We start from the raw sequence: 19,075 nt of genomic DNA, 5'->3' as shown, positions 1-19,075 counted from the left end.
CAGGATAAAAGGTTTTTCTGGACAACTTGGCAATAGCATGATCTACTTTAGATGGTGATTCCCACGTTTCAGATTTAGATGGGTCAAGTCTGTATACTGTCTTGAATCTAGACCCCAAATCCAGACGTTTGTCTGGTCTTTTCCATTCCTTCTCCATTATGGAGGTAAGTATCTGATGGACAGGTAGAACACAAGATTTCTTTTGGGGAAAATAATACAAACTTTGCTTATCCTGAGCGACTGATTCTTCCTTCTCAGATTCCACACTCTTTTTCACCACTCTAATAAGTTTTTCTATATTCTCTTTTTTAAAGAGATAATAGTCTTCAGAAATCTCGTCATCCGAATCTGACTCATCACATTCACCGGATTCTGAGGAAGATATGGTATGTTTATGGTGATACTTAGTTCTCTTAGACGGAGGTGGAAGAACAGGAGCAGCAGAAGTAGAAGGAAGAGGATTGGCCCCAGACATTTGGGTGCGCATCAAAGATATTAGAGTCTTTAATTCTCCCATTAGGGACTGTGGCTCTTCTTGAGGTGTACATTGAGAACACATATTAGTATCATGGCCTGCTGGAAGCCTCTGCAGGCAACTTATGCATAGATTAGGCACATCTACTGGGTTTTGTACAGATCTGTGACTGCGGCCTGAAGATGATCTTCTTAGCTGCTGAATGCATGGCTCACAGACATCTCCTGAATGCTCATCAGGGAGGGGTTGTTCACAGCCAGAGCACAACATGTGCCGGGATTTCCCCCTACGTTTATTGCTGGAATGGCTTGACATCTATAATTAAACAAACAATGTGTAAGTAACTTGTACAAACCTTCTAATCTGTGCTCCCCCAGAGTACTGTCACCTTAATCACACCAGAATCCGGCTGCCTCAGGCACACAATGGCGCCGAATGCCGGAAGTAACAGGGCTTTATGTCGGCGGTCGCGCACGCAGCGTGTGGTGACGTCACACGCAACCGGAAGTAGACGCGCAACCACGGTGGAACGCAAACCGGAGCGCCATCTTGGTACTCAACAGGAAGCGCTCGGAGTCATACAAGCATTACGCTGAATCGGCCGAGGCAGGTGTTCTCCAGCATGACACTGTATGCAGGTAATGGTACAATATGTAACTATTATGCCAAGCAAACTCACCCGGGGAACTGCTTGTTACAGCAGACAGGTCTATTAACCAGCAACATCCCGGACAGTCTGGCCAGGGACACCCCCACTGACACTTTCTTACTGTATTATACGCATTGGCATCGTTGCAGCCAAGACCCCGCATGGCCGTTTTTCTCCAACTCCAGGTGGGCAAGCAGGTGGAACTCACACCTGCTGGAAGGAGAGGACAGAAAAAAACACAGTGCATTATGGGTCTTGGGGGATACTTATGCCTGCTAACACTAATTGTTAATTAATTGAGTGTTCTAGGTGGGCGGTCCTGGGAAGGGGACCATAGGATGGAATATCCCTTCTGTGCTGCCTGAAACGATGAGGAAAGGAGCAGTATTATAGTAGTTATATTCTTGTATATAGGAGCAGTATTATAGTAGTTATATTCCTGTATATAGGAGCAGTATTATAGTAGTTATATTCTTGTATATAGGAGCAGTATTATAGTAGTTTTATTCTTGTATATAGGAGCAGTATTATATTAGTTATCAAAAGGCAGATAGCAGTCGGCACCACAAACATACAGCAGTAGTCAGGACAGAGGTGAGATAATAAATCCACCGGGGTGCTCCGTATAGAAAAAGACAAATGCAATAGCAAATGGAAAAAACAGATCCGGGCACTCACCGGCAAGGTAGGATTTCTTTATTCAGCCACTATGTTCAGCGGGGAAGGGAGGACAGGTGGAGGTGCGGGCGCACGCTACCCCAGGACAGCTGTTTCACGGCTGATTGCCGCTTCCTCAAGCTTAGGGTATTACGTGACTGCAGGGAGGGGAGGGTGTTTATATAACAGACCGTGACACTAAGTGAAAGGAAAACAACAGTGTAACAAAATGTTAAAAACAACACTACAGGCAGGCGTTGAAATCGTTGCGTTCATTAAGTCCTAATGGACCTGTGGCATTTAATTTTGAGATCCAAAACACTTCCTTGGCTAGCAGTATTCTATGTCTATCCCCTCCCTCTGGAGGGGGATTGACCCTTTGTAAACCAAAAAACTTCATGCATCCAGTGTCTCCACCGTGTGCTTGCCGTATATGTTCTATGAGACGGGGAACGCCTTTACCGGTTTTCACTGAATACATGTGTTCCTTAAAGCGCACCCACATGCATCTTTTTGTCTTCCCCACATAGAACCTTACACAAGGGCAAAGTATGACATAAATTACAAAGCTTGTCTTACAAGTAATAAAATGAGAAACTCTGCATTCTATCCCATTTAGAGTAAAAAACGCTTTATCCATTAACTGGTTGCAGTAGCCGCACTGTTTACATTTCTTATTGCCCTGTGGCAGCGACCGTTGCAACCAGTTAGTTGGAGGCTGGGGGTTGTTATCTTTTCTAGCCAACTCATCCTCCAGAGTTTTATTTTTGCGGAAGGTGACTAATGGATACTGCGCAGTCATTTCATTGAGGTCCGGATCTGCACTGAGTAAGGACCAATGCTTCTTGATAGCTCCTGTGATGACATGATTAACAGGGGAGTTTTGGAAGGCAAAGGAGTATCTCTTATCTTCACTTTTATTGGCTCTAGATTGACTGTAAAGGAGGTCATTCCTATTCTTAGTCATAATCCTGGACCGACTGTCTTGAATGACTTTTTTAGGGTAACCTCTCTGTACCAGTCGTTGTTCTAGCTCATTTAGTTGCTTAGTACAGCCCTCTTCCGAGGAGTTTATCCTTTTGGTTCTCACCATTTGCCCATATGGGATAGCGTCTCTTACTTGGGAAGGGTGAGAGCTCTGGTAATGGAGCAGAGAGTTGCACGCTGTTGGTTTTCTATAAATAGAAGTGTGGAGCATCCCATCTACCACCTCCACCCACACATCCAAGAACTCAATTTGTGAGCCCCCGAATTTGTGGGTAAAGGCCATGTTGACCCCATTGTGGGTATTCAGGTAGTGTACAAAATCCGAAAATAAATCTTCCGACCCCTCCCATATTACAAACACATCATCAATATAACGAAAAAGTGCTTTGATGTTAACAGCAAATGGGTTGCAAGATGAAAAAATAAGTCTACTCTCCATATGTGCCAGAAATAAATTAGCATACGTGCAGGAGACCGGCGTGCCCATGGCTGTGCCGATCTCCTGCACGTACCACTGCCCCTCAAAAATAAAAGTATTGTTAACCAAAATGAATTTAAGTGCGTCCCTAACAAAAGCCCTAAAACATTCAGAATTTCCTGCTCGGCCGAGGACGTGGTCCACAGCCTCCACACCCGCATCATGAGGGATGCGGGTGTAGAGGCTCTCCACGTCCACGGTCGCTAAAGCGTAACCTTCCTGCCAGTGGAACTCTTTAAGGGCTTTGAGGAATTCGGTGGTGTCTCTGAGGTATGTGGGAGTGGCGTCCAGTAAAGGTCGTAGTGCCCAATCTAAGAATTGGGATAGGCCCTCTGTCACCGAACCGACCGCCGAGACAATAGGACGGCCCGGCGGTCGATCCAGCGACTTGTGGACCTTGGGTAAAAAGTACCAACGAGGCTTACGAGGGAAGTCCGGTAGCAATCTCTCTGCAGTTTTGACATCCAGAGCTCCAGACGTGGTATGCGTTCTGAGCAGTGAGCGAAGTTGCTCTTTAATTCTGGAAGTGGGGTCATTCTTGAGAGTTTTGTAAACTTCTGGATTACTTAGCTGTCGTAGAGCCTCTTCTCTGTAATAGCTCGTGGACATAACCACCGTCCCTCCTCCTTTATCGGCTTTTCTGACGGTGAGATCTGGTCTAGATTTCAGCCAACGGAGTGCTCTCTGTTCCTTTTCTGGGAGATTACGCGTAGCCTTGGGGTATATAAGGGCTTTAACCTCTGCTTGCACTGCTTTTTGGAATTGGTCAATGGGGCTTCCTGGAGTGACCTGGGGAGAAAAATTAGACTTCTTGCCACCTAAAAAGACATCTCTGCTATTGACATCATTAACAACCATTTCAGGCCTATCTGGCCTGTCCAGGTTAGCCAACATGTGTATACAGGCATTTTCTGCCGGGGTAAAGTCACTCACTACTTGAAAACCTAATGTGCCAATACGGCATCTAGACACAGACTCTGATTGGTTGCAATTATAGTTTTTATTCACAGCAAAATATTTTGTCAGATTAATTTTTCTGATGGCTTTGTGTAGGTTTAGCTCAAATGATGGAACTGAAAAATCTTCATTTAAACCAAAATTGAGACCTTTCTCTAATAATGAGATGCAATTAGGTTCGAGTGTCGTTCCGGAGATATTGATGACGTTGGACGGTATGTCTACTCCCGCCACGATACTTGCTTCCTCTTTTTCTCCTTTAGCATTTTTTCTCCTCTTCTTCCCCCCTCTTCGCGTGCGCCGTCTAAAGGGACGCTCTGAGGGTAGTTGGATTTACACCTCTGGTGTATTCCTCAAAGCCCTTAAAGAGTTCCACTGGCAGGAAGGTTACGCTTTAGCGACCGTGGACGTGGAGAGCCTCTACACCCGCATCCCTCATGATGCGGGTGTGGAGGCTGTGGACCACGTCCTCGGCCGAGCAGGAAATTCTGAATGTTTTAGGGCTTTTGTTAGGGACGCACTTAAATTCATTTTGGTTAACAATACTTTTATTTTTGAGGGGCAGTGGTACGTGCAGGAGATCGGCACAGCCATGGGCACGCCGGTCTCCTGCACGTATGCTAATTTATTTCTGGCACATATGGAGAGTAGACTTATTTTTTCATCTTGCAACCCATTTGCTGTTAACATCAAAGCACTTTTTCGTTATATTGATGATGTGTTTGTAATATGGGAGGGGTCGGAAGATTTATTTTCGGATTTTGTACACTACCTGAATACCCACAATGGGGTCAACATGGCCTTTACCCACAAATTCGGGGGCTCACAAATTGAGTTCTTGGATGTGTGAGTGGAGGTGGTAGATGGGACGCTCCACACTTCTATTTATAGAAAACCAACAGCGTGCCACTCTCTGCTCCATTACCAGAGCTCTCACCCTTCCCAAGTAAGAGACGCTATCCCATATGGGCAAATGGTGAGAACCAAAAGGATAAACTCCTCGGAAGAGGGCTGTACTAAGCAACTAAATGAGCTAGAAGAACGACTGGTACAGAGAGGTTACCCTAAAAAAGTCATTCAAGACAGTCGGTCCAGGATTATGACTAAGAATAGGAATGACCTCCTTTACAGTCAATCTAGAGCCAATAAAAGTGAAGATAAGAGATACTCCTTTGCCTTCCAAAACTCCCCTGTTAATCATGTCATCACAGGAGCTATCAAGAAGCATTGGTCCTTACTCAGTGCAGATCCGGACCTCAATGAAATGACTGCGCAGTATCCATTAGTCACCTTCCGCAAAAATAAAACTCTGGAGGATGAGTTGGCTAGAAAAGATAACAACCCCCAGCCTCCAACTAACTGGTTGCAACGGTCGCTGCCACAGGGCAATAAGAAATGTAAACAGTGCGGCTACTGCAACCAGTTAATGGATAAAGCGTTTTTTACTCTAAATGGGATAGAATGCAGAGTTTCTCATTTTATTACTTGTAAGACAAGCTTTGTAATTTATGTCATACTTTGCCCTTGTGCAAGGTTCTATGTGGGGAAGACAAAAAGATGCATGTGGGTGCGCTTTAAGGAACACATGTATTCAGTGAAAACCGGTAAAGGCGTTCCCCGTCTCATAGAACATATACGGCAAGCACACGGTGGAGACACTGGATGCATGAAGTTTTTTGGTTTACAAAGGGTCAATCCCCCTCCAGAGGGAGGGGATAGACATAGAATACTGCTAGCCAAGGAAGTGTTTTGGATCTCAAAATTAAATGCCACAGGTCCATTAGGACTTAATGAACGCAACGATTTCAACGCCTGCCTGTAGTGTTGTTTTTAACATTTTGTTACACTGTTGTTTTCCTTTCACTTAGTGTCACGGTCTGTTATATAAACACCCTCCCCTCCCTGCAGTCACGTAATACCCTAAGCTTGAGGAAGCGGCAATCAGCCGTGAAACAGCTGTCCTGGGGTAGCGTGCGCCCGCACCTCCACCTGTCCTCCCTTCCCCGCTGAACATAGTGGCTGAATAAAGAAATCCTACCTTGCCGGTGAGTGCCCGGATCTGTTTTTTCCATTTGCTATTATATTAGTTATATTCCTGTGTATAGGAGCAGTATTATAGTAGTTGTATTTCTGTGTATAGGAGCAGTATTATAGTAGTTATCCACGAACTGGAGAGAATGGAACGGCTGCACATCCCATCTATGGCTGATACTAATGCCGCTAGGCCTATATTAAAAATCAACACCAGAGTGTCTGTATATGAATTGATCAAGCCATATTGCCCCGTGTATCACCGCGCAGGTCCTCTGTTCCACACGGGTCCCTACGCTAACTCCACACCGTGTCGGTCAGCTACCGCCAACCCCGCAAAGCGTGCACATGCAGGGAAGGGAGGCCATGGAACGGCCCTGCAACCCCAATGTCACAGGACCAGACCCAAAAAGCCTGACCAAAACCCAGCCAGCACCACCGGCGCATTTTGTTTCTCTCTTTTCTCCGTGTTTTGCACTCCTCCTGATGAGACCCACATGACCGCAATTAGCAGGAGACACCTGAGTGCACATGGTTTTAATCCCTCCTGTTTTTTCCCATTCTGTTTGCTGCAGCTATGGAGAGTGTAATTCCTTATCCAGACTTGTGCTGCTTGGGGGCGACCTTCTCCGCCGGCGGTGCTGGCCGGGTTCTGGTGTGGTGTTTTTGGGTCTGGTCCTGTGGCATGGGGGTCGCAGGGCCGTCCCATGGCCCCCGTTCCCTGACTGTGCACGCCTGCAGGGTTGGTGGCCACTGACTGGCACGGTGTGGACTTAGTGTAGGGACCCATGTGTATCAGATACCTGCACGATGGTACATGGGGCAGTATGGCTTGATCAATTCATACACAAAATTCTGATGTGTTTTTTATTTAGCCTAGGGGCACTAGTATCAGCCATAGGTGTGAGGTGCAGCACTCTGTTTCTTCCCTGAACCGCATTTTGTTTCTCTCTTTTCTCCGTGTTTTGCACTCCTCCTGGTGAGACCCACATGACCGCAATTAGCAGGAGACACCTGAGTGCACATGGTTTTAATCCCTCCTGTTTTTTCCCATTCTGTTTGCTGCAGCTATGGTGAGCGCAATACCTTATCCAGACTTGTGCTGCTTGGGGGCGACCTTCTCCGCCGGCGGTGCTGGCCGGGTTCTGGTGTGGTGTTTTTGGGTCTGGTCCTGTGGCATGGGGGTCGCAGGGCCGTCCCATGGCCCCCGTTCCCTGGCTGTGCACGCCTGCGGGGTTGGTGGCCACTGACTGGCACGGTGTGGACTTAGTGTAGGGACCCATGTGTATCAGATACCGGCACGAGGTACATGGGGCAGTATGGCTTGATCAATTCATACACAAAATTCTGATGTGTTTTTTATTTAGCCAAGCGGCACTAGTATCAGCCATAGGTGTGAGGTGCAGCACTCTGTTTCTTCCCTGAACCGCATTATAGTAGGTATATTCCTGTATATAGGGAGCAGTATTATAGTAGTTATATTCCTGTATATAGGAGCAGTATTATAGTAGTTATATTCCTGTATATAGGAGCAGTATTATAGTGGTTATATTCTTGTATATAGGAGCAGTATTATAGTAGTTATATTCCTGTATATAGGAGCAGTATTATAGTAGTTGTATTTCTGTGTATAGGAGGCATTTTGAGCCTTCTCAAGCAGTGAGACTGCCTCCCTGTCTCATTCCTAGTCCCAGCATGCCTCCTCTTCCATCCCTGGTCTCAGCCTTGCCTGCCCCCCAGGAACAAGTGCTGTAAAGCTCTCTCACCATATGAAGTTGTCGTCATGAGCATCCGTTGGCTATAAATGTTCACCATCACCACACAACATTTCTTTTGCAGTCCTGGACGGATGGGATACATAGTAATCCAACACGAGTATCTCCCAGCATCGTCCTTTGTGAGATGATCCAACCTCAGAGTGGCATTTCCATCTACAAACCAGCTCTTGGATATCATAGTCCGATTCTTGAACAGTTCATGCTGCTTGTCCCCTGAATCATTCCCATTCTGGAAGTGAACGACTAAGTCCTCCACCTCACGTTCCTTCTGCCAGGAGACTCTGGCCAGCATACCTAAGACTCTCCGAGAGGGAGAGAATAGGCAAGGAAGTATCCCAGTGCTGTCCTGCGGGAAGGAGACCATCCGCTCTTCTCCTGGACAAGTCAGGAAACCTAAAACCAGAGACAAAGCCCAGAAAGTAATCAAGAAGGTATCGAATCCCAATACATAATACCTAAATAACACCGCCACACCATGAACACCATTAATACTAGTATAATGAAGTGGGTCTCCCTAACTCTGGGCCGAGAATAGAGCCTGTATTTTATTTGTATATGTTTATTATGGTTTATAGGTATTTGTTATACAGTGTATTATAGAGATGAGCTGAGGCCGGCGGACATTTTGGGAGGTTCTCTTCAGATAGAGACTGTGTATGTAATGTACCACAAGTCCAAGTAAAGTCATTGTTGTGACTCAAATATGCAAAAGAACACTGCAGAGACACCATCACATGTCTCGACATCAGTGAACTAGCCAGACCTTCCCTCCGGGAAGGAACAACCAAGCCAAAGGTGTTCTCCAATCAAGGAAACCACCTCAGCAAGGTATCCATCCACAGACAGCTGTTTCGGGGTTGTTGTGACTCAAAACCTCGACTCCCTGATGTCTGCTTTACTCTGCATCTCAAGGCTGGGTTCACACGCTGTAACTGTGCGGCTGTATTTTTTATGCGGCTGTAAATGTGCGGGTGAAACTCCGGCCGTGGGAAAAAATAGACATGCGGCTCAAAACATACGGTCATTTACTTGGAAATCTGGTTCAACTAAAAATAACAAATAAAATGTTAAGAAAGTGATGCAAACACCTCTGGATGCATCTGGGAAAGCAGGGAAACAGTTTACATGAATCGCTATTACCGGGGTTTGCGATCCTCTGCACTAATGCCGATGTCTCTCATGGTTAATATATTGAATTAATAAAACACATTTTCATTGTAATAAAGTCCCTTTTATTGTTCAATAATTAAATGTAAACGATTCCATCATTTTGCAATTAAATATACTGTTAAAATAAATATATATATAAATAAATGTATATTTATCTATATATTTATTTTTTGACAGTATATTTAATTGCACAATGATGGATTCGTTAGAATTAAATTATTGAACAAAGAAACTGTATTTATTTCAACGAAAATGTGTTTTATTAATTAAATATTAATTAGTACAGGAAGCTCTATAAGCCGTTAATTCATATGCCGGCAATAGAGCATTCTGTACTAATCATCACTTTACTTTAATGAAAACATCAAATGTTTCTTCTAATTATGTTATCACAATAGCATTATTAGAAGAAACATTTAGAATTATATGTGTGCTCAGCTGATTGGCTGATCGGCTCAGCGCACATATAATTAGCGGGTCCGCAGTACAGTGACTTCATTGTGCTGCAGACCAGCGAAGAGGACACATCGGGGCATCGGATGGTGAGTATAGAGCTCTCCCCACCCCCTCCCCGGCACTGCACCCCTCCCAGCAAGGAAGGGGGGTCAGTTAACCCCTTCCTTGCTGGGATGGGTGCAGTCTGACATCAGTCTGGCCCCCAGGGGGTTAAGGGGGATGCAATACATCCTCCCTTAACCCCTTGGGGGTCAGACTGTAAGCAGCGATCTGTAAAGATGCTGCATACTGTAAGGTGCACAACACCGCTCACAATGATGGGTGTTGTGCTCCTGTTTGTGTGTTTTTTGTGTGTTTCTCCCTTTTTGTTTTTCAGATATCGGTATCCTGGGGATTACGTCGGATTCCATGGACTACGTCGATGACCAGCGGTTGTTCTTTGAATTTCTTAATAAAATGGTCAATGAGGGGTGTGGGGGTGTTTTTATTTGAATAAAAAATATTTTAAACTTGTGTCTTGTCTTGTTTTCTTTACTTTATAGACTTAGTAGTGGAAGCCATCTAATAGACAAAATCCATTACTAAGTTGGGGCCTAGTGTTAGCCGGTATAAAATGGCTAACACTAACCCCCTATTATTACCCCAGTACCCAATGCCACCAGGGGTACTGGGAAGAGCCGGGTGCCAGTGGTCCCGGAGCGTCAATATTGGCGCTCCTGGACCGGGCGGCAGCTGGCTGGTAAGATTTAGGCTGGGGAGGGCCTAAACCAATGGCTCTTCCCACCCTGGTGTTACCAGGCTGCTGTCGTTTGGTTTTTAACCCGGCTGGTTATAAAAATAGGGGTTTTTTTTAATTATTTATTTATTTAAAAAAAAACCTGCATAGGGTCCCCCCTATTTTTATAACCAGCCGGGTTAAAAACCAAACGACAGCAGCCTGGTAACACCAGGGTGGGAAGAGCCATTGGTTTAGGCCCTCCCCAGCCTAAATCTTACCAGCCTGCTGCCGCCCGGTCCAGGAGCGCCAATTTTGACGCTCCGGAACCACTGGCACCCGGCTCTTCCCAGTACCCCTGGTGGCATTGGGTACTGGGGTAATAATAGGGGGTTAGTGTTAGCCATTTTATACCGGCTAACACTAGGCCCCAACTTAGTAATGGATTCCGTCTATTAGACGGCTTCCACTACTAAGTCTATAAAGTAAAGAAATAAAGACAAGACACAAGTTTAAAATATTTTTTTATTCAAATAAAAACACCCCCACACCCCTCATTGACCATTTTATTAAAAAAATTCAAAGAACAACCGCTGGTCATCGACGTAGTCCACGGAATCTGACGTAATCCCCAGGATACCGATATCTGAAAAACAAAAAGGGAGAAACACACAAAAAACACACAAACAGGAGCACAACACCCATCATTGTGAGCGGTGTTGTGCTCCTTACAGTATGCAGCATCTTTACAGATCGCTGCTTACAGTCTGGCCCCCAAGGGGTTAAGGGAGGATGTATTGCATCCCCCTTAACCCCCTGGGGGCCAGACTGATGTCAGACTGCACCCATCCCAGCAAGGAAGGGGTTAACTGACCCCCCCTTCCTTGCTGGGAGGGGTGCAGTGCCGGGGAGGGGGTGGGGAGAGCTCTATACTCACCCCGATGTGTCCTCTTCGCTGGTCCGCAGCACAATGAAGTCACTGTGCTGCGGACCGGCTCATTATATGTGCGCTCAGCCGAACAGCCAATCAGCTGAGCGCACATATAATTCTAAATGTTTCTTCTAATAATGCTATTGTGATAACATAATTAGAAGAAACATTTGATGTTTTAATTAAAGTAAAGTATTGATTAGTACAGAAAGCTCTATTACCGGGAATATGAATTAACGGCTTACTGGAGCTTCCTGTACTAATTAATATTTAATTAATAAAACACATTTTCGTGGAAATAAATTCTGTTTCGTTGGTCAATAATTTAATTCTAACGAATCCATCATTGTGCAATTCAATATACTGTCAAAAAATAAATATATAGATAAATATACATTTATTTATATATATATTTTTTTTAACAGTATATTTAATTGCAAAATGATGGATTCGTTAGAAATAAATTATTGACCAACGAAAGTGTCTTGATTACAAAGAAAATGTGTTTTAGTAATTTAATATATTAACTATTAGAGGCATCGGCATTCGGCATCATTGCCGGCTATTTTTGAAGTACTCCGTACGGACCGCCTGTCAATCCTCGGCCGCATGTTCAGCCGCAAACAATGGTCTTGTTCATTTTTTACGGGTCCGTTTACGATAGGGCCGTAGATTCAGACATAGTGTGCACTGTGCAGCCGCATATCCTATACTTCCAAGCATACACACGAACCACCAAAAATACCGCCGCACAATTACAGCCGCAAATACAGCCGCACTGTTACAACGTGTGAACCGAGCCCCCGGGTGTAACAGAGAAGGCCCAGGGGGACTACAAGAGCCACCATCACCAACCATAAGACTTAGGTGCAGCCCCCCTCTTTATATGGTGTGGCAGCTTCACCTCAGGAGAGGAAGTTGCTGGACTCGGCCTGTGACAAGGATTTTATTTAGATATTCTGCAATTCTCTCTCATTCCGGCATTACCTCAGCTGCACTATCACCACCCCTGCAGACTCTAAATACTCATGTAGTATAGGCCCCCTTCTGTGCAGCACCCCCCACCTCCACCACTGTATAGGTAACCTTTGTGCAGCTCTCCCATATAGTATAGGCCCCTTCTTTGTCACCCCTACATAGTAAATGCCCCCCACTGCATCCCCCTTCCCCCTGCCATTGTATAGTTAACCTCTGTGCAGTTCCCCCCATATAGTATAGGCCCTCTCTGTACAGTCCCTCATATAGTATGGACTCCCTCTATGTAGCCCCTCATATATTATAGGCTCTCCCTGTGCAGTCCATCATATAGTATAGGCCCCCTCTGTGTAGTCCACCATATAGTATAGCCCCCCCCCCATGTATTCCTTCATATAGTATAGGCCCCCTCTGTGCAGTCCTTCATATAGTACAGTCCCCCTCTGTGCAGTCCTTTATATAGTATAGGCCCCCTCCACAGACAGCAGTACACTAGGAACTGATCCGGATAGAGCAAAGTCGCTAAGAGCCTTGGAACTCTATCTTTCAGCCGGTTGTCAGCAGGGAACCCTCAGCATTCCGCTCATCCCAGGTAACAAGGTCTGGGGCCTTGTGTCACCCTCTAGGACGGTTCCCCCGTCACTGGTAGGGCATTAGGTGGTATGAAGACCCAAAGGTCAATACATGGGCACAAGTATTCTCTTCTTCTAAGTATTCTTCACCTCATCCTCCAGAAACCCGGCAGATCACAGCACTACTTGGGTTGGGACTCTACCGACATTCTCCTCTCTGCTTCTTTGTATCTCTCAACACGCTACTCAGTCAGCACGACTGTACTCCTCACTGTATTCCAGTCGCAGATCTGGTTGCTGTATTGTCAAGTGTCTTATCAAGTGCTTTATCAAGGGAACTATCAAGTGTATCGCACCCTGTCAAGGTAAAGCTGTATAACTTGCTGCACACAAGCACTTTCCAAGTAAAAACAAGATTATTTATGATAAAGAGACTCTGTGATTCTTCACCCCACACCAGCACAGTGTTCACCACATCTTTGGGACATTTCCCCCTTCTGTGGGTGGCGGTTCCAATAGTCCGGGAGGGTCACTACACCACTCCGGCCACCGTGACTACACTAACCCAAGGGACCCAATAGTAGCCCGGCAGGACACTGTCCATAGGGGAACAAGGTACAACTGGCCCTCTAAAGTAAAAACAGGCGTGCCAGCACATCTGTGTGCCCAACCGGCACTGGCGTCACGACCTAACATCAATGGGCCCGGCTGTATCTTGGCCAACCACCACAGAAGTAGCGTCACACCCCACCATCTAGCACATGGGTCTCCAAACTGCGGCCCTCCAGCTGTGGCAAAACTACATTTCCCATCATGCCTGGTCAGCTAAATCCAAAGCTTTAGCTGTCCAGGCATGATGGGAGTTGTGGTTTTGCAACAGCTGGAGGGCCGCAGTTTGGAGACTTATGATCTAGCAAGTGACCGGCCGCTCCTCTGACATAACCCCTTTGGGGGAATACCACACATAGTCTCCGGTTTCTAAGCATCAGATACTTTGTACAGCACGGTGCTTCTTTTCTTCGGAAGAGCAATGAGATAATGGAGGTGAAATGTTCTTTGTCACAAGACAGAAAATTCCCTGTGTCTATGGAGACCTGATACACAAAAACACAGAAAAATGCAACAGCTCACCACAATGACAAGATACAGACCCACTACAGACATGAAAATAGTAAAAAGCAGCCCCCCGCCCCCCCAACTGCTAAAAAAATTCCCACAAAAATAATGAGGCTCTTGGTTACCATTTGCAAACAGTGTAAAATATTCCCACCACGTTACGTTGGCCTCATACCGGGGCGGACCCTACACTGTACTATGGCCTCCCCATGGCATACGCCTATGCTCTGGGCATGCAAGATCCGTCTTATACCTGCACAAGTGCTACTGCCTAGTGTGAATGGTGTGCTAGGCAAGCTGATCAAATTTGTCTTTTTTTTCTGTGTTCCATATGGAAACCTGTTGTCATGTGACCAGCTGAAGATCAGGTTACAAGAAATTGTTACATAGTATTATGTACTTAAAGGGCAACACTCCTTCTTTATACATTGTATACTTATTTAGGCTCCTTTTATTTCTCTACACCTTGATGAATCCTCTAACTTAGAGATCTGCCACCTGTACCTATCCAACTGTTACAAAACTACAACTCCCATCATGCACTGACAGCCAGCTAATCTGACATAGACAGCTGTAATCTTGTATTGTAACATGTATATAGATATCAGCGGAGTCTCAGTATCGCTAGTGATATGCAACTGTGCCAGGACCAGGGCTTGGGCAGTCATGCAGTCCCTGACAGAGCCAGTGGTGGCAGCAGAGAGACTATGTCACCCTTAAAGGGGTCTCTACCTGATAGCACCCGGCAGCGGGGTCTCTACCTGATATCACCCGGCAGCGTGGGTCTCTACCTGATAGCACCCGGCAGCGGGGTCTCTACCTGATATCACCCGGCAGCGGGGTCTCTACCTGATATCACCCGGCAGCGGGGTCTCTACCTGATATCACCCGGCAGCAGAGTCTCTACCTGATATCACCCGGCAGCGGGGTCTCTACCTGATATCACCCGGTAGCAGAGTCTCTACCTGATATCACCCGGCAGCGGGGTCTCTACCTGATATCACCCGGCAGCGGGGTCTCTACCTGATAGCACCCGGCAGCGGGGTCTCTACCTGATATCACCCGGCAGCAGAGTCTCTACCTGATAGCACCCGGCAGCGGGGTCTCTACCTGATAGCATCCGGCAGCGGGGTCTCTACCTGATATCACCTGGCAGCGGGGTCTCTACCTGATATCACCCGGCAGCGGGGTCTCTACCTGATATCACCCGGCAGCGGGGTCTCTACCTGATATCACCCGGCAGCGGGGTCTCTACCTGATATCACCCGGCAGCGGGGTCTCTACCTGATAGCACCCGGCAGCGGGGTCTCTACCTGATATCACCCGGCAGCAGAGTCTCTACCTGATAGCACCCGGCAGCGGGGTCTCTACCTGATAGCATCCGGCAGCGGGGTCTCTACCTGATATCACCTGGCAGCGGGGTCTCTACCTGATATCACCTGGCAGCGGGGTCTCTACCTGATAGCACCTGGCAGCGGGGTCTCTACCTGATATCACCCGGCAGCGGGGTCTCTACCTGATATCACCCGGCAGCGGGGTCTCTACCTGATATCACCCGGCAGCGGGGTCTCTACCTGATAGCACCCGGCAGCGGGGTCTCTACCTGATATCACCCGGCAGCGGGGTCTCTACCTGATATCACCTGGCAGCGGGGTCTCTACCTGATATCACCTGGCAGCGGGGTCTCTACCTGATATCACCCGGCAGGGGGGTCTCCACCTGATATCACCCTATACACTGTATACCGGACTCCAGGCTCCTCTTACAGACAGAAGCCGGGATCTCACCTCCACAACATGGATGTTTTAGTCAAGTCCTCCCTTCCCTGACAGCAAGCAGAGGGTCCATGGTGAAGTCCATTATATAGTATATATATATAGAGAGAGAGAGAGAGAGAGAGAGAGAGAGCACCATGGTAGAGTCCAGTATATAGTAGATATATAGGATAGGATATAGGAGATCAGCCCCAGCCAAGTGTATAGAGACAATGCGGAGTCCTCGTACCTTGCAGCCCCCTGAGCAGGCACCAGGTGAGCAGGACCCCCAGCACTGTCCTCATCCTGCTGAGCTCTGGAGCTTCCTCTCTTCTCCTCTGTCTGCTGTGCTCTGGAGCTTCCTCTTCTCCTCTGTCTGCTGAGCTCTCGGTCACTTTCAGTTTCTTGTAAATGAACTATTCTACGAGGCTGAAGTTGGTTTCTTATTCAGAGGATTTTTCTTTTTCCTGTTTTAGCGATTATTCTTACAGAAAATGTATAATATTCATAACCTGCCTGTAAGTGAGAGGCCCTGAGGGGACGGTGATAAATATGGCCAAAAGGAGCACAAGGTTGGCATAAAAATGGTAAAAACACAAAATTATGATTTAAAAATAAAATTGACTTTGGGCCACTGATCTCTCACTGATAATATACAGAGAGGGGGGACCCCGCATCACACTGATAATATACAGAGAGGGGGGACCCCGCATCACACTGATAATATACAGAGAGGGGGGACCCCGCATCACACTGATAATATACAGAGAGGGGGGACCCCGCATCACACTGATAATATACAGAGAGGGGGGACCCCGCATCACACTGATAATATACAGAGAGGGGGGACCCCGCATCACACTGATAATATACAGAGAGGGGGGACCCCGCATCAAACTGATAATATACAGAGAGGGGGGACCCCGCATCATACTGATACTACACAGAGAGGGGGGACCCCGCATCACACTGATAATATACAGAGAGGGGGGACCCCGCATCACACTGATAATATACAGAGAGGGGGGACCCCGCATCACACTGATAATATACAGAGAAGGGGGACCCCGCATCACACTGATAATATACAGAGAGGGGGGACCCCGCATCACACTGATACTACACAGAGAAGGGACCCCGCATCACACTGATACTACACAGAGAGGGGGGACCCCGCATCACACTGATACTACACAGAGAAGGGACCCCGCATCACACTGATACTACACAGAGAGGGGGGAACCCGCATCACACTGATAATATACAGAGAGGGACCCCGCATCACACTGATAATACACAGAGAGGGGCCCCGCATCACACTGATAATATACAGAGAGGGGGGACCCCGCATCACACTGATAATATACAGAGAGGGGGGACCCCGCATCACACTGATAATATACAGAGAGGGACCCCGCATCACACTGATAATACACAGAGAGGGGGGACCCCGCATCACCCTGATAATACACAGAGAGGGGGGACCCCGCATCACACTGATAATATACAGAGAGGGGGGACCCCGCATCACACTGATAATACACAAAGAGGGGCCCCGCATCACACTGATAATATACAGAGAGGGGGGACCCCGCATCACACTGATAATACACAGAGAGGGGCCCCGCATCACACTGATAATACACAGAGAGGGGGACCCCGCATCACACTGATAATACACAGAGAGGGGCCCCGCATCACACTGATAATACACAGAGAGGGGGGACCCCGCATCACACTGATAATATACAGAGGGGGGACCCCGCATCACACTGATAATATACAGAGAGGGAGGACTCCGCATCACACTGATACTACACAGAGAGGGGGGACCCCGCATCACACTGATAATATACAGAGAGGGACCCCGCATCACACTGATAATATACAGAGAGGGGGGACCCCGCATCACACTGATACTACACAGAGAGGGGGGACCCCGCATCACACTGATAATATACAGAGAGGGGGGACCCCGCATCACACTGATAATATACAGAGAGGGGGGACCCCGCATCACACTGATACTACACAGAGAGGGGGGACCCCGCATCACACTGATAATATACAGAGAGGGGGGACCCCGCATCACACTGATAATTTACAGAGAGGGGGGACTCCGCATCACACTGATAATATACAGAGAGGGGACCCCGCATCACACTGATAATATACAGAGAGGGGGGACCCCGCATCACACTGATAATATACAGAGAGGGGACCCCGCATCACACTGATAATATACAGAGAGGGGGGACCCCGCATCACACTGATAATATACAGAGAGGGAGGACTCCGCATCACACTGATAATATACAGAGAGGGACCCCGCATCACACTGATAATATACAGAGAGGGGGGACCCCGCATCACACTGATAATATACAGAGAGGGGGGACCCCGCATTATACTGATAATACACAGAGAGGGGGGACCCCGCATCACACTGATAATATACAGAGAGGGGGGACCCCGTATCACACTGATAATATACAGAGAGGGGGGACCCCGCATTATACTGATAATACACAGAGAGGGGGGACCCCGCATCACCCTGATACTACACAGAGAGGGGGGACCCCGCATCACACTGATACTACACAGAGAGGGGGGACCCCGCATCACACTGATAATATACAGAGAGGGGGGGCCCCGCATCACACTGATAATACACAGAGAGGGACCCCGCATCACACTGATAATATACAGAGAGGGGGGACCCCGCATCACACTGATAATACACAGAGAGGGGGGACCCCACATCACACTGATACTACACAGAGAGGGACCCCGCATCATACTGATAATACACAGAGAGGGGGGACCCCGCATCACACTGATAATATACAGAGAGGGGGGACCCCACATCACACTGATAATACACAGAGAGGGGGACCCCGCATCACACTGATAATACACAGAGAGGGGGGACCCCGCATCACACTGATAATATACAGAGAGGGGGGACCCCGCATCACACTGATAATACACAGAGAGGGGGACCCCGCATCACACTGATAATACACAGAGAGGGGGGACCCCGCATCACACTGATAATACACAGAGAGGGGGGACCCCGCATCACACTGATAATACACAGAGAGGGACCCCGCATCACACTGATAATACACAGAGAGGGGGGACCCCGCATCACACTGATAATACACAGAGAGGGGGGCCCCACATCACACTGATAATACACAGAGAGGGACCCCGCATCACACTGATAATATACAGAGAGGAGGGACCCCGCATCACACTGATACTACACAGAGAGGGACCCCGCATCACACTGATAATATACAGAGAGGGACCCCGCATCACACTGATAATATACAGAGAGGGACACCGCATCACACTGATAATACACAGAG

General features: G+C 47.4%; 1 protein-coding gene across 1 annotated transcript in view; it reads right to left on the bottom strand.

Moving 5' to 3' along the window:
- The window catches only part of LOC138801779 (programmed cell death 1 ligand 1-like), a 33,220-nt gene extending 17,186 nt beyond the window's left edge, over window positions 1-16,034 (bottom strand). The window contains exons 1-2 of the mRNA XM_069984897.1: window positions 15,952-16,034; window positions 8,001-8,405 (exon numbers count right to left, since the gene is read on the bottom strand). Of these exons, the coding sequence (XP_069840998.1) occupies window positions 8,001-8,405; window positions 15,952-16,006 (460 nt within the window). The 5' untranslated portion in view covers window positions 16,007-16,034. The remainder of the gene's footprint in view (window positions 1-8,000; window positions 8,406-15,951) is intronic.
- Window positions 16,035-19,075: the final 3,041 nt, after the last annotated feature.

Source organism: Dendropsophus ebraccatus, chromosome 1 (genome assembly GCF_027789765.1).
Source record: "Dendropsophus ebraccatus isolate aDenEbr1 chromosome 1, aDenEbr1.pat, whole genome shotgun sequence".
NCBI classification, from domain to species: domain Eukaryota; kingdom Metazoa; phylum Chordata; class Amphibia; order Anura; family Hylidae; genus Dendropsophus; species Dendropsophus ebraccatus.
Note: the sequence above shows the minus strand (reverse complement) of the source record. Positions and strands in the feature narration are given on the sequence as shown.